At 47.8% G+C, this 22,565-nt stretch overlaps 1 protein-coding gene across 2 annotated transcripts in view; it reads right to left on the reverse strand.

The window, feature by feature from the left end:
* Window positions 1-20,624, reverse strand: part of MMP17 (matrix metallopeptidase 17) — a 76,803-nt gene extending 56,179 nt beyond the window's left edge. The window contains exon 1 of one of the 2 annotated variants that reach the window (XM_026716257.2): window positions 19,782-20,624. In XM_026716257.2, coding sequence (XP_026572042.2) covers window positions 19,782-19,913 — 132 coding nt within the window. In that variant the 5' untranslated portion in view covers window positions 19,914-20,624. The remainder of the gene's footprint in view (window positions 1-19,781) is intronic. The other variant, XM_087913448.1, reaches the window with a different exon arrangement.
* Window positions 20,625-22,565: the final 1,941 nt, after the last annotated feature.

Genomic DNA, 22,565 nt, shown 5'->3' on the forward strand with positions numbered 1-22,565 from the left:
TATTGATTATCTGACTGTGTTGCCTTTATGCCACGCCCTGGGCCATCACATCCACACTTCTGAAAGCCAACAAGGTTGAGAAACACTGCCTTACAGGTTCTTGAGGCCAAATTCCTGATGCCCACCATGAAGTAAGCGCCACCTGTTTGAAGAGACTAAGGAGCTGTCCAAGCGATCAAGGTTCTGAATTCTCAAGGGGGCTGTTTGATCAAAGAGCAACAGAAGGATGATACTGGAATCGATTCGACATAGCAACTGAAATATTTTTTCAACCATCAGATTCTTGGAAGACTAGTCACCACCTGTCCTGGAACAGATTTCAATTGGATACATAACAAAATTCCCATCAAAAGAGGCCAGAGATGCACAATAGGTGACATCTGTCTCTTTTCATCAACCACAGACAAGAATTCCTGTTTATCTGCTTCCATTTGATCTGCAGAACAATAAGGCGTCTGTTAGGCTGATAAATGAAATCTGTTGTGAGATCATCCCAAGCCAAACCAATCCTCAAAATACGAGAACCTACCATTCCTTTGGCCAACAACTTGGATTTACAAGTCACATTTCTGGAGATGAGACATTTCAGGTCTCCACGTCAACAAGAGGGATCATGGCAGAGGCATGATGTGGATGCGACAATGAAGGGAATATGCTTCCAGTGCTTTCTTTAAAACACAAATCACAAAAAACTCAAAAAAACCCCAACCCTCACAACATTCTCCAGTCAGATCTCCCCCTCCCTTAACCAACAATATTTATACGGTTCTAGTATTTGTTTTTCCATCAGTGGCAAAAATGATGACACAGAGAAATGGTCCAGAGTTGCATCAATTTAGAAGGATGTGGCACAATGGAGGTGCAAAAGGATTTACCAGGTGGCACAGATATCAGGTTAAATTGGTTGTTTATCCCAGACACCATAATTTCTCTCCACTCGTCTTAGAATAGAATAGCAGAAGTGGAAGGGACCTTGGGAGGTCCTCTAATCCAACCCCCTTGCTCAAGCAGGAGATCCTATACCAAATGGCTGTCCAATCTCTTTAAAAACCTTCAGTGATGGAGCACTCACAACTTCTGATAGATCGTTCAAACCTTCATCAAATTTCTCCAAGTTCAGAGAAGAGCAACTAAGATGATCAAAGGCCTGGAGACTAAACCATATGAAGAACGGCTGCAGGATTTGGGTCTGGCTAGTCTAAAGAAAAGAAGAATTGGGGTGACATGATAGCAGTATTCCAGTATTTGAGGGGCTGCCACAAAGAGGAGGGGGTCAAATTATTCTCCAAAGCGCCTGAGGGCAGGACAAGAAACAATGGTTGGAAATTAACAAAGAAAGAAGCAACCTGGAATTAAGGAGAAACTCCCTAACAGTGAGGACAATTAACCAGTGGAACAACTTGCCTCCAGAAATCGTGGGCGCTCCATCACTGGAGGTTTTTAAGAGGAGACTAGACAGTCGCTTGTCTGAGATGGTATAGGTTCTTCAGCCAGAGCAGGGGGTTGGACTAGAAGACCTCCAAGGTCCCTTCCAGCTCTATTCTATTCTGTTCTGTTCTAGGTTGGTTTCTCTCTCCTTGATTGGTTTCCAACTATTGCTTCTTGTCCTGCCTTCAAGTGCTTTGGAGAACAGTTGACCCTCTCTTTGTGGCAACTCTTAGATATTGGAGCACTGCTATCATGTCTCCCCTAGTCCTTCTTTTAATTAAACTCAACATACCCAATGCTTGCAACTGTTCTTTATATGTCTTAGCTTCCAGACCCCCTAATCCTCTTTGTTGCTCTTCTCTGCACTCTTTTTCCAGAGTCTCAACATCTTTTTTTATATTCGAGGGACCCAAACTTGATGCGATATTCCAAGTGTGGTCTTCCAAAGACCTACACTAATACTAATAATAAATTAATACATTACTAATACTTCATGTGATCTTGGCAACCCTCATTCTGTAAACTAATTTTGCCTCAAAGGAAACAAAGACATGGAAACAATCAAAATCCCGATGTAGCTACAAAGCAAGCGTCTCCATTATGAGAATGTACCAGAAGAACCCTTGCATTTCAGACAACTTAAAGACCCTAAAAGGAACTTGGGCAGGTTTATGTGTAAGACACGTGTGGATCTTTGTAATCCTTAATGGTTCCACAAAAGGCGACTACCCATCAGAATATACTTATCGGGGAGCAGAGCCTGGCCTTTTGAGTTGTGTTTCCTGGTGAAACAGATTATTGTCCAAGGGTGAAGTAGGTTCTGAACCAGCCCTTCACAGAAGACAAGCACAGGGCCCGGCTAACCACAGCGAACATAACAGTGCAGGAAGCCTTGTGCAACAAATCACAGCAAAATCAAATTTGCTTCTTTCCCTTCTTTGGTCAGATTTATGACTCCATTCAGACCCAAAGAAATATGTTTTTGATCTGAAAATAGATGTTGCCCTTCAAGCATATTCAATCCAGGTTCGATCGTGGACAGTCGCTTGTCTGAAATGGTATAGGATCTCCTGCTTAAGCAGGGGGATGGACTAGAAAACCTCCAAGGTCCCTTCCAGCTCTGTTCTGATTGATTGAAGACTGTCAGGATTCTGGCAGTTGCCCCTATTTAAATTTTAATGTTTCAATGCTTTGCTACGTTTAGCTCCTGTTACCTTGTAAGCTGTCTAGAGCAGGCTTGTCCAACCTGCGGCCCAAGGGCCGCATGCGGCCCAGGTCACCTTGTAATGCGGCCCAGTGCCCACCCCAACCTTTGTGCCAGAGCCAGTGAGGAGGAGGAGGAGAAGCAGGCGCGAGGCAGGGCGAGGCGAGCGCCAGGCCAAGCAGCAACAGAAAAAGCAGGCGCCGTCAGAGCGCCACCTCCTGCTGTTGCCACCACCGCCATCGCTTCTGCCCCCGCCGCTTCTGCCCCCGCTGCCACTTCTGCCCCTGCCGTCGCTGCCGCTTCTGCCCCCGCCGCCTCCGCTTCTGCCCCTGCCACCACTGCTGCTTCTGCCCCCGCCGCCACTGCCCCCGCCGCTGCTTCTGCCCCCGCCGCTGCTGCTGCTTCTGCCTTCCAGTCCTGCCTCATCCAGCCGGGCCATTTGCAGGAGGAGAGGTAGGCACGAGGCGGGCGAGCTTTCTTCCCCCACCCCCGCAAAATTTGGCCGGAAAATAAACCATGATAAAAAAACCGTGATAACAAAACTGTGATAAAAAATAAATAATTTTTAATAAATAATTAATAATAAAAACATCTCACTAACTTCATTTCCAAATAAATTTAATATGTTAACTATGTTTTCTATGGTTTTTTTGGATGATCAGGTATTGTTACTGTTATTTTATTTTATGTGCGGCCCAAACCAAATTTTCATCTTCTAATGTGGCCCAGGGAAGGTGAAAGGTTGGACACCCCTGGTCTAGAGTAAGGTCTTCAGTGCCTTTTGGAAAAGTATTAGTGAGGGTCCCATTCTAATCTCTGGAGGAATGATGTTCCAGAGAGACGGAGCGACCATGGAGAAGACCCTTCTTCTGGGTCCCACCAGATGTTCCTCCCTCAGGGGTGGGCCCCACAACATTCCCTGTCTCCTTGCTCTAATGGGTCAGGTGGATGTGACCATCAAGAGACGTTCTCTCAGACAACCCGGTCCCAGGCATGAAGGGCTTTAAAGGTAACAACCGGCACCTTGAATTGCACCCAGAAGCAAATCGGCAACCAATGAAGCTCCTGCAGGAGACGTGACACAGGTGCACGCCGGGGGTCTGCATAAAACCATGAGGGCCGCTGCATTTTGCACCAACTGGAGCTTCTGGGTGCTCTTCAAGGGCAGCTCCGTGTAGAGCGCGTTGCAATAATCAAGACGGGAAGTGTCCAGGGCATGAGTGACTGTGAGTAGGGACCACGGATCCAGGAACGGGCCTAACTGGTACACAACCCGCAGTTTTGCAAAGGCCCTCCTGGCCACGACCGCCACCTGCTCTTCGAACAGGAGTCGTGAGTCCAGGAAAACCCTTAGGTTACGGCACAAGGACTGTTTGGGGTAGTGCCACCCCATCCAAGACTAAAGCTGGTGATTCTCCCTGAACCAATGAACCCCAAACCCAGAGCCATTCGGTCTTGCAAGGGTTTAGTTTCAACCCGTTGCTCCCCACCCAGCCCCTAACAGCCTCCAGGCACTGCGAGAGGGAGGACGCCTTCCCTAAAAGGTCCCTTCCAACTCTATTAATCTATTATCTGTTATGAAAGATTTCATTTCCTAAGGAATGTCAGCATTTCTTCTCCTATTTAGGCCAACTTGCATTGTCTGCGGCAAAAATATCAGCGGCGACAACGACAATCTAAATCTCAATGGCTTTGCTGGAGGACCTTCTCAGATGTTGAACCCAGAGCCATCTTTTGCTTCGACTGCTGGAGGACCTTCTTCTGGAGGGGGAGGTTTCCTTTAGTCAAGGCCTTCAAGGAGGAAGTCCATAGTATTCTATCATGTGTGCCATTAAAATAATCTGCGTTTGTGGCAATGGATTTCTTCTTTCTTTCTTTCTTTCTTTCTTTCTTTCTTTCTTTCTTTCTTTCTTTCTTTCTTTCTTTCTTTCTTTCTTTCTTTCTTTCTTTCTTTCTTTCTTTCTTGAACCCAGAGCCATCTTTTGCTTCGACTGAGAAGGAAAGGAACCGCAAGCAAGCCGACTCAGTTCCTTTCCTCTCTTTTTTTTACCTACCGACACCAAATCGCTCAATTCTTTGATCTGGAAACCCCAGCGGATCCTCTTAAAAAAAAAAAAAACCCATCAGCAGTCAATAATTCACCCCTCCTTTCCTTCATTTATACTGCTGTGTGTTCTCATGGGGAGGGAAACGTCCCAAGGAACTCTGAAATCTGCCTGCCTTTAATGCGATTTGAAAGAATGAGAGAATTTGTGGACCAAAAAAGGGGATTGTTTTGCTCTATCCGTGCTTTCTTTCTTCATCTTCGTCCCCACCTGGTTCGCTCTTCAGTTTCTAGTGGGATCGGCGACCCAGCTGATTTCAGCAGGAAAATGTGTTTATCCGTAGAAATCCAAGGATATCCAGCCAGATACTTCAAAGAAAAGTACAAACGTCTCTCTCTCTCTCTCTCTTTTTTCCTCTTGAATGGCAGCTCATTATTTTTTCTGCCCCCCCACTCCCCATTCTCTCTTTTTATCCTCAGAAAAGCCATGGGAAACATGTCTGGAGTTCATCCCAAGAGGTGTTCTGAGGTGAGGGAGCGGGGGATCACACCGCGTTCAGATTCCAGATTAAAAGAGTTGGAAGGGACCTTGTCCAACCCCTTGCCCAAGCAGAAGACCCCACACCATTTCTGACAGATGGCAGTCCAGTCTCTTCATGAAAGCGTCCGGGATGAAGCTCCCACAACTTCCAAAGGCAACTTCTGTTCCATCGGTTGATTGCTCTCACTGTCAGAAAATTCCTCCTTATTTCTAAGTTGAATCTCTCCTGGATCAGTTTCCATCCATTGTTCCTTGTCTGGCCTTCAGGTCCCTTGGAGAATAGCTTGATCCCTTCCTCCTCTCTGTGGCAGCCCCTCAAATATTGGAAGACCGCTATCCTGTCTCCCCTTCACGAGACTAGCCATGCCCAGTTCCTGCAACCCTTCTTTGTATGTTTTTGTCTCCGGTACTGTGAAACCATCCCGTATTTTCTTTACGCTGGTGTTTCTCAAACTTTCAGGCAACTTTAATCAACCAGCTGTGGCCTCTAAATGAACACTTTCTTTCTCACGTCATCAAAAAAAAAAAAAAAACCAGCCCTGCCAAATAGACCATTCCAGTCTGTCCTATCAGCTGAATGGCCTGGGTACCATTGCCAATTTTTTTTCAGCCAATGAGAAAGAGAGTCTTTTAGGGTCTCCTCTTCCTCCCTCCCCCCCCACCCCCAGCAGAGAACACAAGGACCCTCTGGCTTGTTGTAGACCCTTGAAAGATTGGATTTTGAAAAGTAGCTGTCCATAAGCCTTCGCAGCTTTGCAAAGCCTCCCAAGATACATTGGTGAAGACGAGCGGAACTCGCCGATGGGTCTGATTGAAGGATGGATGGAGCCCTTCTTGGGCGCTTGCCAACTCTTTATGTATGTATGTATGTACATATGTATATGTATATATTTATATATATATATATATATATATGGTATTCAGCTTTGTTCGGGTATTTTCCCACGTCATTATAGTTGCGCTTTTAAAGTTATAGCAACGTTTTGGCAGAATCTCATCTGCCATCATCAGGTTCTGTGTTGTGTTCATCTGTATACTATACACTATACAGAACACTATACACTATACAGCACTATACACTATACAGAACAGTATACACTATACAGAACACTATACAGGAGCCTGATGATGGCCGATGAGATTCTGCCGAAATGTTGCTACAACTTTAAAAGCACAACTATAATGACGTGGGAAAATACCCCAACAAAACTGAATACCATACATGTAAGTACCCGCGAAAACTTAAGAAAACATTTATATATATGTATGTACATATGTATGTGTATGTATATGTATATAATTATTTACAACTATAAGTGTACAACACAGTGCAACTATTTTGGCGTTACATTTGCCACACATACAAAAATATTACCAGACCATTAATATTCAGATTATTGATGCAATATTTACTTTTTGATTTTATTCATCCTGGCTATTTTTATTCCGACCTCCCCTTCTTTTTTGCAACCACTGATGAAACTCATTCCATGTTTCATAATACTCTGATTCTCCTTTGTTTTTCATGTCTAAGGTTAGTCTATCCAATTCTGCCCAAGCCATTATTTTCCATATTATCTCTCTTTCTGCTGGTATGATTTCATTCTTCAAAATATTGTGCGTATATCACTCTCGCCGCTGTCAATTCATGTATTATTAACTATGCGATACCTTTTCCTATAGCCTTCCATCATTATTCCCAAGAGAAATAATCCTGGTTCAAATGGAGTAATGCTCTCCCACCGCTTCTTCCATTGTCCGTATCGAGCTCCAGTATTTTCTTGCACGGTTACATGTCCACCACGTGTGATAGAATGGTACTTGGTAAGTCCTTGCATTCCCAGCATTCTGGGGATACATTTTTATACGTTTTTGTCAAGCCTTGCCAACTCTTGAAGGCATAGCTGAGCCAGGCACTAAAGTCAGCAGAACAGATCGCTGAGGCTGACATCTTGAGAAAGAAGTTGCACTTGGCAAAAGGAAGTTGCACTTTGCAAAAGAAAAAAAAAAGAAAAAAAAAACAAGGATTGGAAAAGCAAACTGTTTTGCCAGGAAGGGTTTAGAACAGTGATGGCTAACCTTTTCAGCTTGGTGTGTCGAAAATCGGGAAAAAGTGTAGCCTTCCTCGGGTCGTGTGTCACTTCAAGAAATATCAATAATTTGGTTTATGACGGACTGGGCTGGGCTGGGGTGATCACACAGGGCTGTGAAACTCGTCTCCCTGGTCTCAGGGCTGCAGGTGCAGGATGTGGGGATCGGAAGGCCACCTTACAGGGCTGTGAACCTCACGGATCTCCTTTCCTCCTGTAGCGTTCCTGAGGTAATGAAACTGACAAACCTCAGTTTATGGTGGTTAAAACTGGTTCTCTGCTGCAAAGATCTTGCGGCAGCAGTGACACCACGCCTCCACGCAACAAGCAGGGAGCAGGGATTGGAGCAGAGCACAGGCAGCCTCTAAACGTGCAGGTTTTCCCCACACCAACAGGCGTGTCAGTCAAAGTGCCTCGGCGTGTCACGAGGGACACGCGTGTCATAGGTTAGCCATCACTGGTTTAGAAGAACCAATGGAAGAACTGTTGAAGAAAAGGTAACTCCAATGGAGTCGGAAGAGACTTTGGAGGTGTATTCCAAGCTCTCTGCACAACCGAAAAGATCTATTATGGGGAGCCTTGGACTGGCGACAGTTCATTGGAAAAAGCGACTTATGGCCATTTGTCAGAGTTACGACCTTTGCAGCATTCCCATGGTCACGTGATCAAAATTCAGAGGCTTGGCAACCGGATCATACTTATGACGGTTCTATATCACGTGAACCTCCTTTTACGACCTTTTGACAAGCAAAGTCAACGGGGAAAGCCAGATTCAACTTGGTTTTCTTGCAGGTATTTCATTACCCAAACCAGGTAACCTCATCAGGGCCAGAAGGGGGTGAGATTTGCTCCCTCTTTATAGACGAAACTAAAACAAGCCCCTCTCTCTTCTGGAACTGATGATGCTGCCTAGTTGGGTGATGAAATGTCTGAAAGAAAATAACCAGGCTCAGAGAAAACCAAAGACTCCTTAGTCGTTGCCATCCTCCTCCTCCCCCTCCACCTCCCCTTCCTCCTCCACAAACCCCTCTCCCTCCTAGCACTGATGATGTTACCTAGTTTGGGCAATGAAACGTCTGTAAGAAAACCGCCAAGCTCAAAAGAGCCCCAAGGACTCCTCAAAATGAATTTTCTTGTCTCCCATTCCCGGGTAAGAAACCTGGCCCGATTTATTTCCCTTTTGTATAAAATCTTGGCTGCAAAACCTCGGGCTTATATTGTAGGCTGTATTTTAAGTTAGACCTGAATGTCTTAGTTGGAAGAAATACTCAATGATAGCAAACAGCATTATTTATTAAAGAAACTGGAGGGATTTCTATGGTATCCCAAGGCAAAAAAGAAAGAAAACGGTGGCTCAGTAATGGCTATATTAGTCAAGGTATTATTCTCCTCTGCTTTCTTTCTTTCTGTTTTTAAAAAATGTTTCTGTATAATTTTGGTGAACCATTGCCTCCCCACACTGTGAGGGCAGCCAAATTTACACAAATTCCATCTATTTGAAAAGACACCAATTGTAGAGAGTGTTTTGAAAGATTTTATAGATCCGACAGCAGAACGTGGGGTGGAGCCAGGAGAGAAAAAAATGATACAGGTTCGTCCTCGACTTACAATGGTTCATTTAGTGACCGTTCAAAGTTATGACGGCAGTGAAAAAAGCGACTTTTGACCATGTTCATTCACACTTATGACCATTGCAGCATCCCCATGGTCACAGGATCCAAATTCGGATGCTTGGCAACTGACTCATATTTAGGATGGCTATTTAGGATATCCCGAGGTCCAAGCCAAGTCAATGGGGAAGACAGATTCACTCAACGACCGTGTTACTAACATAACTGTTCTGACCTGGGCTTCCTTAGAAAGCATAAAATGCAATCTTAGTCCCGGCAAAGCCTCTTTTATTTCCACGGCTGTGAATTACGTCTATCACAAGACCTAAAACGAACCCCTAACATCAAAAAATGTCATCAAAAAAGCAGAACAAAGAATTTTCTTCCTGTGCCAACTCAGAAAACTCAAACTGCCCAAGGAGCTGCTGATCCAGTTCTCCAGAGGAATGAATGAGTCTGTCATCTGCACCTCTATAACTGCCCTGTTTGGCTCTGCAAAGACACAGACTCCAGAGAGTAATTAGGACTGCGGAAAAAACAGTGGCTACCAAGCTGTCTTCCATGGAGGACCTGTATCTTGCACGAGTCAAAAAGAGGGCTGTGAAAATATCTACAGACCCCTCACATCCCAGACATAAATTGCTTCAATTCCTACCCTCAAAACGACGCTATAGGGCTCTGCACCCCGCAACAACTAGACACAAGGACAGTTTTTCCCCAAACGCCATCACTCTGCAAAACAAATAATTCCCTCAACTCTGTCCAACTATTTACAAAGTCTGCATTACTATTACTATTAATCTTCTCATCACTCCTTATCACCCATCCCCTCCCACTTGTGACTGTATGACTGTAACTTTGTCACTTGTATACAAATGATTTATATTGACTGCTTCCTAGTATGATTTGATTGCTTATTGTACCCTGTGAGTATCATTAAGTGTCGTACCTTATGATTCTCGACTCTTGACGAATGTATCTTTTATGTTATGTACACTGAGAGCATTTGCACCAAGACAAATTCCTTGTGTGTCCAATCATACTTGGCCAATAAAGAATTCTATTCTATTCTATTCTATTCTATTCTATTCTATTCTATTCTATTCTATTCTATTCTATTCTACTCTACTCTACTCTACTCTACTCTACTCTATTCACAAACAGTCTTTCAGGGGAATATTTATAAACACCCACCTTATTGCACTTGGAATGCTTCCAGATAACTAATCGCCAAATGCAGGGCAAAGCCAAACTTGACACAGAGTCAAACAGAGCTTGAATCGACCAGACGAACTAATTGCTTCCTGCAAAAGCTCCCATCCCATTCGCTCCTCTTTGATGTCCCATGGGAGGGGCCAATCATCTCCGAGGTGTGGCCTTACTCCTGAGTCGACCCTGCTTTCTCAGTTGTTCTTGTCTTCTGGTAGCCCTACACATGCGTAGGCTGGGAACCGGTTCCAGAAACTCCCTTGCCTCACTGCCGTCTGAGTCTGAAGGCAGCTGATGAGACTGCCAGCCTGCCCTGGCCCCATCTCTGCCTCCAATGCAGAGCCCTTGTCCATGCCCTCCTCAGCCTCCAAGATTGGCTCAGCTTCCTCCCCAACCTCCTTACTACTGTCCGACTCTGCTGCTGACCCCACCAGCCACCGGCGTGCCACAACAATAACAAATGCAGTGATTCACTTAACAACTTCAGGAAGTTAGGTCTTCAAATGGGGCGAACCTCACTTAACACATGTCTCATTTAGAATTTAGAAATTCTGGGCTCCATTGTAGCTGTAAGTCGGCAATAATATCTGTTTGTAATACCTGTATTATAAACGTAAACCTTTTCATGGGTCTACTACTTCATCATTTCACCAAAGATACGCCATAACCCGTGACGACAACGCTGGTTGACTCTCTTCCTGGATGAACAGCATGCATTTTTAACAAACATCCCTCCCACTAGCGTTTCCGATTTGCAGATGTGCACAACACACATGCTTGCGACGCTAAACGTTGCATTCCATTCTTCCTTCCAAGTTTCCCCAGAGGCAGAAAGGCATGGTTGCTTGTTTTTGCCAACACAATTTGTGCAGCTGTAACACATCCCTGTAGCTTTTTTTTTCCAACGGGCTAGTTTACATCGTCCCTAAACCCCTTCCCTCCCCAATCAAGGGCTCACAGTTGCTTTTACAGATTATAGATTAACAGAGTTGGAAGGGACCTTGTAGGTCATTTAGTCCAACCCCCACCAAAGAAGAAGACCCTACACCATTTCTGACAGATGGCAGTCCAGTCTCTTCTTGAAAGCTTCCAGTGATGAAGCTCCCACAACTTCTGAAGGCAACTTCTGTTCCACGGGTTGGTTGTTCTCCCTGTTAGGAAGTTTCTCCCTTAATTCTAGGTTGAATCTCTCCTTGATCAGTTTCCATCCATTGTTCCTTGTCTGGCCTTCAGGTGCTTTGGACAATACCTTGACCGCCTCCTCTCTGGGGCAGCCCCTCAAAGTTTGGAAGACTGCTATCCTGTCTCCCCTTCTCTTCCCTAGACTAGCCAGGCCCAGTTTCTGCAACCATCCTTCGTATGTTTTAGTCTCCAGTTCCCTAATTATCCTAGTTGCACTTCTCTGTACTCTTTCTAAACAGAACAGAATAAGAATTGGAGGGACCTTGGAGATCATCTAGTCCAACTCCCCACCCACCCAGCAGACCCTACACCATTTCTGACAGATGGCAGTCCAGTCTCTTCTTGAAAGCCTCCAGTGATGAAGCTCCCACAATTTCTGTGTTCCATGGGTTGACAGTTCTCACCGTTGGAAAATTCTTCCTTATTTCTAGGTTGAAATTATTCCCACTGTCAGAAAATGTCTCCTTAGTTCCAGTTTGAATCTCTCCTTGGTCAGTTTCCATCCATTGTTCCTTCTGGCCTTCGGGTGCCTTGGAAAATAGCTTGACCCCCTCAAATATTGGAAGACTGCTATCCTGTCCCCCCCTGGTCCTTCTCATCACTAGACTAGCCATGCCCAATTTCTGCAACCGTCCTTCGTATGTTTTAGTCTCCAGTTCTGCAACACCCACCCCATATTTTCTTTACACTGGTGTTTCTCAAACTTTCAGGCAACTTGAATCAACCATCTGTGGCCTCTGAAATGAACGAACTTGAAAAGGGATGGACTGCAACCCCCAGAATTCCCATCATCAAGGTCCCCCCGGTATGCTGGCTGTGGGATTACGGATGCTGAGGTCCATCCTTTTATTCAGCCCACCCGTTTCCAGGGACTCAGGTTGCCAATTTGCCTTATAAGCTCACATTCTAAGGAGGCTCTCTTTGGGAGGCAGAACACGGTCCTTATACGGCCATTTCCCACCATCCCATCACAAGATGCTTTTTATAATTTTCTGGGATGTCTCACTCAATTACTATCCCTTATTGTTAACTTCACCAAAGCAAAGCCTTAAAAAAATAAAATAAATAAAGGTCATCCAAAAGGTTTTATTGGTAGGGCGAGAGCCGCTTAATCCTGCAGTGATCGGAGCAGAGAAGGAAATTGATCTGGCTTGCTTTTGCCATGCAGGCAGCCACATTCCACAAGAGCTTATCTGTCGATGACTTTTTCCGATTCTGCAGAGCTCAGGTTTCCCACACAGAGGGGAAAAGGTATCGGTGGAGAGGTTCTGTACTGCTCCAGGTTTGGTGAGGCGGTTTTATAGCACGCAGGCAAGCATACACACTGTAGGGAGCAAAGTGCTTTAAGATATTTGAAGGAAAGTACCCATAGATTCCCTCCCTCCCTCCCTTCTTTCCTTTTCCTTCCTTCCTTCCTCATCTCCTTCCTTCTTTATCTTATTGCTTCCCCTTCCTTCCCATCCCTTCCTTCCTTCATCTCCTTTCCCCATCTCCTTCCGTCCTTATCTCCTTCCTTCCTTATCTCCTTCCTTCATCACCTTTCTTCCCCATCTCCTTCCTTCCCTCTTTCCTTTTCTCCTTCCCTCTTTCCTTTTCTCCTTCCTCCCTTCCTTATCTCCTTCCTTCCTGTTCCTTCCTTCATCTCCTTTCTTCCCCATCTCCTTCCTTCCCTCCTTCCTTATCTCCTTCTTTCCCCTTCCTTTCTTCATCTCCTTTCCCCATCTCCTTCCTTCCTTATCTCCTTCCTTCCTGTTCCTTCCTTCATCACCTTCTTTCCCCATCTCCTTTCCTTCCTTCCTTCCTTCCTTCCTTCCTTCCTTCCTTCCTTCCTTCCTTCCTTCCTTCCTTCCTTCCTTCCTTCCTTCCTTCCTTCCTTCCTTCCCTCCCTGATCAGATCTGAGAGTTGAAAAGCCATTTATAGCTCCTCTTCCTCTTGAATGGCCACTTTAATTCACAGAGCTTTGATACTATGCAACCGAAGTGGCTTTAACGGCCCCTAGGGGGCTGCAAAAGCTAGGTTTACATTTTCATAATATGAAACGGAGGGAAGCCAAACTGTACCTGGAAACTAAGCTGGCTCTGCTTCGTAGGCAGGGCAAGGAGAGCAGAAAAGCTCCCTGAATGCTCTCCAGCAGCCTCTTCCAAGCTCCAAGAGAACCCAGATAATCCCAATTCCAAATGCACTAATTAGAAGATAGCGTTTCCAAAAGAGCTTTTCATCCAACAGCTATTTTGCCTTCCTTCTCTCTTTCTCTCTTTCCTTCCTTCCTTCCTTCCTTCCTTCCTTCCTTCCTTCCTTCCTTCCTTCCTTCCTTCCTTCCTTCCTTCCTTCCTTTTTCTTTCCTTCCTTCCTTCTTTCCCTCTTAAGGGCTGGGGAGTCAGCCTCCGTACAACACCAATTATACTGGCTTTGTACTTTGGCAATGCTATCCTGCGGCCTGCTTGGTGCTTACCTTAATAGATGTTGTAAACCCAATTATGGTGATAGGTTGATGTAACAGGTTAATCCAGCAATAGATAGATCAATATAAAAGATGATAGGTAGGTAGATAGATAGGTAGGTAGATAGATAGACAGACAGACAGACAGACAGACAGACAGATGATAGATAGATATAGATATCATAGATAAATAGACAGACAAACAAATGATGGATGACAGATAGATAGGCAGACAGAGATAGATGATAGATACATAGATATAGATATCATTCATAGATAGATAGATAGATAGATAGATGTTATATGATGAATGATAGAAAGATATGGATGGATGGATGAACAGACAGACAAACAGACAGACGAATAGACTTAGCGTGATAGCTTAACCCAGCTGATTCCTGGAGAAGGGAGAGTCAACCCTCCAAACTCAGTTGACCCAGTTTTGAAGATCTCCCAGAGTTGGGGTATTAAAATTCCCTTTCTCCCCAGAGAAGAACGACAAGAGCAAACCGCTTCGAAAAATGCTGCCAAGGAAGCTATGGAAAATTGCTCACCTCGTACTAAGGCTTCAAAACTGAGTTGGAGGCAAGGACCCAGATTGGCGCAGTGATGAAAGGCACTGGGCTAAGAAGCCAGGAGACTGTGAGTTCTAGTCTTGCCTTAACTGCCAAGCTTCCGAAAATCTGGCCAAGAAAACGGCACGGTTGAAAGGATTGGGTTGGATCAACACTACAACCCCAACAGATCCCATTACAAGGCCTTCAAAACTACAACGGAAGGATGGACTCTGGAAAAAGGATGTGACTTTTCGGCTCGCCGGTTGGCTCGTTCCCATCAGCAAACTCACCTCAGGGTTGAAATGAGGGGGTGTTCTCTGATCCTTTTCTTGCAGATGTTTCGTGACCCAACTAGGTAAGACCATCAATCCTAGAAGGGAGCGGGGTTTGTAGAGTGGAGGAGGAGGAGAAGGAGGGCTGGGGCTTGGTGCTCGCTTAGCTTGTTTGTTTTCTTGAAAATGTTTCATTACCCAAACCAGGTAACATCATCAGTGCTAGAAAGGAGTGGGGTTAGAGGAGTGGGATTGGAGGAGGAGGAGGAGGAGGAGGAAGAGGATTGTGAGGTCTTTGGTGCTCTCTGAGCTTGGCTTTTTTCTTGCAGGTGTTTCATGACCCAAACTAGGCAATATCAGTGCACTGATGATGTTACCTAGTTCAGTTATAAAATGTCTGCAAGAAACCAACCAACTCAGAGAGCACCAAGGATCCCAGTCCTCCTCCTCCTCCTCCCTTCTAGCACTGATGATGTTACCTAGTTGGGTCATGAAACATCTGCAAGAAAACCACCAAACCCAGAGAACACCAAGGACCCTTCAACCTCCAAACCTTCAAGAATAAAGCAGGCATCGAGATAACACCAAAATGAATGCCGCCGGCATTTTCAGTAGTGCCAATGACCATTTATCTTTGAACATTATCACCAGCTCTTTGCCATCAACCCAGCCATGAATATTTCCAGTGACAAGAACAGCAGTTATGAATGAGTCTCAATTATGCTTTTTAAAACAAGAAGTAATGTACACCAATTGCTTTTCAGCATACCCTACATCTGCAGGGCAACCCACCCGAAGCCACCATGAATAAAATTTGGGCTCAGGGGAAGGAGGAGGAGGAGGAGGAGGAGGAGGAGGAGGAGGAGGAGGAGGAGGAGGAGGAGAAGGAGGAGGAGGAGGAGGAGGAGGAGGAGGAGGAGGAGGAGGAGGAGGAGGAGGAGGAGGAGGAGAAGAAGAGGAGAAGGAGAAGGAGGAGGAGGAGGAGGAGGAGGAGGAGGAGGAGGAGGAGGAGGAGGAGGAGAAGAAGAAGAAGAAGAAGAAGAAGAAGAAGAAGAAGAAGAAGAAGAAGAAGAAGAAGAAGAAGAAGAAGAAGAAGAAGAAGAAGAAGAAGAAGAAGAAGAAGAAGAAGAAGAAGAAGAAGAAGAGGAGATTCAGAGTAATAACAGGCAAGTGAAGCCATCTGGATTTGCATCAAACTAGCAGTTTTCCGCATCTACATCAGGAGGAGGAGGAGGAGGAGGAGGAGGCAGCATAGTAAATGCACAGCATTAGAACAGAATCGCTTAATGATAGCAGTGTGGATTCTTCTCCAGATAAAAGTACCAGCCGCAGAAGTAGATACCTCCAAGGAATACTAAGAGTAGTCTTCCCTTAGGGAATGCTCCCAACCCGTATTAAATTAAGTGGAACTGTGGAATAATCCCCATTCAATATGGGTTCTCATAAGTATTAAAAGTTTTTAAAAAATGAACTCAATTTACTTAGCTTGGTGCTATCTGCTCCAAGATTGGAGAACTCATGGTTTTCCAGATGTTGCTGGCATAACAACCTATAGCAGACACTGAAGAATGCTAGGAGCCTCTGGAGGCCCACATATGTTCCTTGCCTCTCATAGTATTCCAGTTCACTAACTAGCAGAAGACATTCTCAACTTAGCTATCTTAAGACGCTGGGTGGTTCCATAAGCAACCTCATTGATACGGTTCCTTTCCTCTAGATAGAACATGGTTTTATTTGAGAATTGAAATTATTCCCTATAAGAGAAAATTATGGCTATTTCCATTAGTCCAATCCCTTGGGGAATCTTTATCATAGACCTCAGTTATAGCTTCAAATGATCGTGTCCTTGAGCCCAGCAAAATCCATGACTTGTTCCACTTTCAGAACATCTCAATTTGCACTGGTCATTAAAGCTCTCTAGACATCCTTTGTTGTTGTCAGTTGCGAAGTCATGTCCAACCCATTGAGATCCCCTGGACCACGTTCCTCCAGGCCTTCCTGTCCTCTACCATCTTCTGGAGTCCATTTAAGCTCACGCTGACTGCTTCCGTGACTCCATCCGGCCACCTCCTTCTCTGCCGTCCCCGTCTTCTTCTTCTATTGCCCTCCATCGTTCCCAGCATTACGGCTCTTCTCCAGGGAGTCCTTCTTCCTTCTCATCAGGTGGCCCAAATCTTTGAGTTTCATCTTCAGGATCTGGCCTTCTAAAGACCAGTCAGGGTTGATCTCTAGGACTGACCAGTTGGATTGCCTTGAAGTCCAAGGGACTCGCAGGAGTCCTCTCCAGCACCATATTTGGAGCAAAAATGGTCCACTGGGGGAAAAGTGCTGTCTTTCCCCTCAACTGGGGCCTGCCAAATATCGAGTAACGTGGAGGTAAGATGGAGGAGTCTGCCCATTGTAGAGTCCATGTAATCTGAGTCTCAAAGAGCTACTAAAAGATCAGGATTTGACCCACTCTAGATTCTCAGGATGTAAAGGTATATGTAAAGCTCCTGGGGAAGAAAGCTATGGAAAAGCTAGACAGCGTTCTAAAAAGCAGAGACATCCCCATGCCAACAGAAGTGCTGTTAGCGTTCCGGCAACTTGCATTGCAACTGGGAAAACCATATAGCCTTAACTCTATGCACTTGTCAACTTTGGAAGCCATATTGAGATTCAATGCTTCCACTTTCTCAGGCTTGTGGCAGCATGGGAGCATCCAAAGCTGACAAGTGCATAGAGTCAAGGCTATATGGTTTTCCCACTTGCAATGCATGGCTGTGAAAGTTGGACCATAAGGAAGGCTGAGCGCCAAAGAACGGAGGTCTTTGAACTCTGGTGCTGGAGAAGACTCCGGCGAGCCCTTTGGATGGCAAGGTGATCCAACCGGTCAGTCCTAGAGGAGATCAACCCTGACTGCTCTTTAGAAGGCCAGATCCTGAAGATGAAACTCAAAGATTTTGGCCACCTGATGAGAAGGAAGGACTCGCTGGAGAAGAGCCGTAATGCTGGGAACGATTGAGGACACAAGAAGAAGAAGAGGACAACAGAGAAGGAGGAGGCTGGAGGGAGTCCCTGAAGCAGTTGGTGTGAGCTTCAATGGACTCTTTTTCTAAAGCACCCAAAGGCCAGACAAGGAATAATGGATGGAAACTGAACAAGGAGAGATTCAACCTGGAAACAAGGAGAAACTTTCTGACAGTGAGAACAATCAACCCATGGAACAGCTTTCCCTCAGAAGTTGTGGGAGCGCCATCACTTGAGACTTTCAAGGAGAGATTGGACTGCCATTTGTCAGAAATTGTGTAGGGTCTCCCGCTTGGGCGAGGGGTTGGACTAGATGAACCTACAAGGTCTCTTCCAACTCTGATTATCTGTAATCTAATTCCAGAAGGTGGTAGAGGACAGGAAGGCCTGGAGGAACATGGTCTATGGAGAACCACCCTGTCTGCTCTTTAGAAGGCCAGATCCTGAAGATGAACCTCAAAGACGTTGGCCACCTCATGAGAAGGAAGGAAGGACTCGCTGGAGAAGAGTCATAATTCTGGGAACGATGGAGGGCTAAAGAAGACGAAGAAGGGGACAGCAGAGAAGGAGGTGGCTGGAGGGAGTCCCTGAAGCAGTCGGCGTGAGCTTCAATGGACTCCAGAAGATGGTAGAGGACAGGAAGGCCTGGAGGAACGTGGTCCAGGGGGTCGCGATGGGTCGAACACGACTTCGCAACTAACCACAATACACCACTCTGCCTACCACTCCAGAACCTCGACTTAATCCATAAATCCCAGCAGGAGCAAACGCAACAGCCGATCCCTCCTCAACCAACAGAAACAAATCTATCAACCTGCTCTTTCTGCAGACTTGATCATCAGACCGAGCCAGCCCCATTTCCAACCAGCCGCGCGGACAAGGACAGCGGGAGCGTCTCCAAATGCTTGCTTGTTACCCCCCACCCCCCCCGCACCCCCACCCCACCCCACCCCAAATCAAGAGAAAGCGCTTCCAATTATAAACCCGACATGGTTTAATGGGTTGGGAAAGAAAGGCCGGTCCCAACAACAGCCGTTCGGGTGTCGGGAACCCGCGACGTGTTGTTTTCGCGGGCCGAGCCATTTCGTCAGCTACACACACACACACACGCACACACAGTGTCATCCTCTCGCCCCCCACCCGGAGAAGGTTGCGGTTGTTTTGGTGACCCGGCCCGGGCGAGAGACGGAGGGTCTGGAGGCCAGAAACCCACGCAACTCTTTGCAGATCGCAGGGGAAAGGAGCAGAGCCGCCGTTCCCTTCCGCGCGCGCGAGAGAGAGCGCCCTCGAGGATAAGAAGCCGAAGTGATGAAAAGCCTCTGAGTACCAACTCCAACGATTCGCAGGGCGCGCGTTTAAGACCGATTTCGTTCCCCCTTTTCCCAACCTGGAGGCGGAGAACAACCCGACGGAGGCTGAGAAAAAGTTGAGATAATAAAAGGAAGGGCGAGCGTGGGGCGGGCGAGGAGGACCGCAGCTCCAGAGCAACCCTCTCCCTCTCCAAGCCCTAAGAAGAAGGCGCTACCAGGGGCAGGGGGGCTAGTAGTCTTTCCCTTGACCGTTCAACGGGGCTTCCCTTCGAGTCCCGGGGACATCGGAAGCCTCCCGGGCGTGGCATTCGTGGCACGGAAGTTGGGGGCGAGGGGTGCCCCGAAACACGAGAGTGACAAGGGGAAGAGGGGTGCGGGAAGGCAATTCACACCTAGGACTGGTCTCCAGGCTAGGATGCCTCCGGGCTGAGATGCAGGAACCGCAGGGCAAACGGTGTCTCGCTCTCCCTCTGGCTCTGCCAACCACCTTTCTCTCTGCCCCCCCCCGCCACCCCGTTCCTGGAGGAGATCCCACCCGTCAACCCCCCCACCCCCCATCTCAGAAGGGGACGGAAAAATGCTCTCCTTGATCAGCTGCTGACCGCTGGAAGCCACCGGAGGAATGGAACAGCCGTTTTCCTCCAAAAGGGTACACCCAATCCTCTGTTTCCCCCAAAAAACTGGAGGGACCCTCGCCAACCCCAGCGGGGTCCCTACGCCCATCGCCCTCTGCCAAGGAGGCAGGGGATGCTGGCGGCGGCGGGGGGCTTGTCTTGTGATCTGATGAAGGGTTTCTCACCGCTCGCCCCAAGCCTTCGCGTAGAAGACAACACCCCCAAAAAACCACCCCCAAAAAAAGTAACGAGCCCCAGGGCTCCACTTACAACTCCCCGCGCCAGGTCCTCGGCGGTCGGGCTGGGGGCGGCCAGGGTCCGCCGCGTCGCCAAGCAAAAGGCCAGCATCAGCAACATCTCCTGGGGAGGCACGCAGGGCCGGGACCAACAGCTGCCCAACATCCCTTTAGTCTTCTCCCGCCGCCGCCGCCGCCTCCTGCAGCCGCGGAGCCGCCGCGGAAGGCTGGGGAGGGCGCCGGGAGCCGCCGCCGGCGATCCGCAAAGGGGAAGCAGAGGCGGAGGGCGACATCCGCGGCTTCAGCGCTTGCCGGGGCTGGCGGCGGCGGCGGCGGCGGGGACTGTCGCCGGGGCGGGGGAGCCGCTCTCCTCGCAGCAGAAGCAGCAGCAGCAGCAGACGAAGAAGAAGCAACAGCAGCTGCAGCCCCCTCACCTCAAGCCGGGAGCCGTCAGAAGACGAGGACGGGGGGCGGTGTGGGGGTTGGGAGGCCTGCGGGAGGAGGGGGAGGCTCAGCTGTGCCCGGAGGAGGGGGTGGGCAACGGCGTCGGTTCCAACTTTTCTGGCGCAACCGGTGCGCCCGGCAGGCAAGCAAGCAGCACCAGCAAAGACGCTCCTTGGAGCGTCTCTAGAGGCGGACTTCTTGGGCGTTGCGAGGAATCCGTCGCCGGCTCTGGATCGCGCCGGGCGGGGGGAGCGATCCCAAGGCCCCCCAGCCCCCAGCCCACCCTACCCAGGCTGGGGCTGAGCGTCGCGCCCCGACAGCTGCCCGGAAAAAAAAAAAGAAAGAAAGAAAGAAAGAAAAGAGGCGCGCAGTCGCCACCCAGCAACGCCGAGTCGCAGCCGCCGGTCAGCGAAGGGAGCGCAGCTGAGCCGGCGAAGGAGGAGGGCGGAGCGGGGGCGGCGGCGGGGGGAGAGGGAGGGAAGAGGCGTCTCCGTGGCGGGCCGGGTGGGCCGGAGGGGGCGCTGGCGAGCGGGGAGGCGCGCTCCCGGCTCGGGCGCGGGGCTCCCTCTCGCGCGTTAAGACGCAGCGCAGCAGCGAGCGTGGGGGAATGGAGGATTCCGCGTGCCCGGGGCGCGGGTTGTGCCCCGGAGAAGTTTTTTGGGGTGGGGTGGGGTGCCGCAGAGGGCAAGCGTTGGAAGAGAGGGGGACTCCGGGAGATCTAGGCTGGCTGAGGGAGAGGGCCAAGGAGATGCTCCGAGCATCCAAGGAGCGCAAGTCCTTGTCTGGCTGCCTTCAGCGGAGGGGGCCTGGTCCTGTCTCGACTTTGGGCGCTCTCCTTCTCGTTAGGAGATTCTCCGTCATCCAGGTCGTGTTTGTCCCAAAGGTGCTTCCGCCTCCCCAAGTCTTTCTTGTTTCTCCTTTGAAGACATTTCACTTCTCATCCCAGAAGCTTCTTCAGCTCTGACTGGATGGTGGGAAATGGAAGGATTTATACCCCTTGCAGATAAGCTGGTCCTTTGCATCCTTTTTAGAGAGGCATTGAGGCCACTTGGAAGTTAATCTGTGTCCTCAGGGTCGCCTGAGTGGTGCAAATGGGTGTGGAGCCTTCTTGGAAGACAGTTGAAAGGACTGTTGTCGGGATTCCAGCAATCGCCCTAATTAAAATCATGATTCTTGAGCCAAACTTCAACCAACTTCAAAGAGGTGACAACCAACTTAGAGGTTACATATTTGGCACTGCCCTGTATGAAGCCAACTCTGGCCTACGTCATTTACAGTTCCCTGTGACCTTGTCCCCCCCCCCCCAGGGTGTGTCATAAATCAGATTCTCCAACTGAGCACCTTCACAGGCTGGGTGTCATCCATCACGTTCTCCAATTAAATATATTTGCAGGCAAAAGCTCTGGTAGTTTAGTTACAATCTTTTAAAGAGAAGTGTTGGAATGTACTCTCGGTTTCAAACTGCTGCACTGCTCTTCCAGATTCCCTTCCTCACCCCCTCCTCTTTTTATGGCGACTACTAAAACAGGCATAGGAATGTTTTATGAGTTGACAATGGTGTTATAGAAGGATGTATTGGAGATTGTAGGATGTTGAATCTCATTAGCGAGATACGACAGTGAATGGAGCAAGCCAATCATTACAAAATAAGTCTTATTTTGGGGTTTCTTGATTTCAAAATCAGAAACAACATTTCTTTCCGACTCTTTTGATGAAGGATGGACAAGCTTGGATCTGCAGACAGATTCAGTTAATAATTGATTGATCATTTTTTTATTTATTATTCATACCATGCCTTTTATTATTTTCACAAATAACTCAAGGGGGTGAAACTTATCTGACACACCTTTCTCCTCCTATTTTCCCTCCCAACAATAACCCTGTGAGGTGGGTTGAGCTGAGGGACTGGTCCAAGGGCACCCAGTTGGCTTTCATGCCTAAGGCAGGATTGCCTCTCCTGGTAATTGGCCCAAAGTCACCCAATTGGCTCTCATGCCTAAGGAGTAATTAGAACTCCCAGTCTCCTGATGATTGGCCCAAAGTCACCCAATTGGCTCTCATGCCTAAGGAGTGACTAGAACTCCCAGTCTCCTGGTGATTGGCCCAAAGTCACCCAATTGGCACTCATGCCTAAGGAGTGACTAGAACTCCCAGTCTCCTGGTGATTGGCCCAAAGTCACCCAATTGGCACTCATGCCTAAGGAGTGACTAGAACTCCCAGTCTCCTGGTGATTGGCTCAAAGTCACCCAGTTGGCTTCCATGCCTAAGTCGGGACTATAATTCACTGTTTCCTGACATCTAGCCAATGCCTTTACCACTAGTCAAAAGTAGTGGTAGGGGTGGAGCTTAATATGGAAGCAAAGTTGCTCCTCC

This window comes from Pseudonaja textilis, chromosome 15 (genome assembly GCF_049901715.1).
Source record: "Pseudonaja textilis isolate UNSWEBS1 chromosome 15, rPseTex1.2, whole genome shotgun sequence".
NCBI classification, from domain to species: domain Eukaryota; kingdom Metazoa; phylum Chordata; class Lepidosauria; order Squamata; family Elapidae; genus Pseudonaja; species Pseudonaja textilis.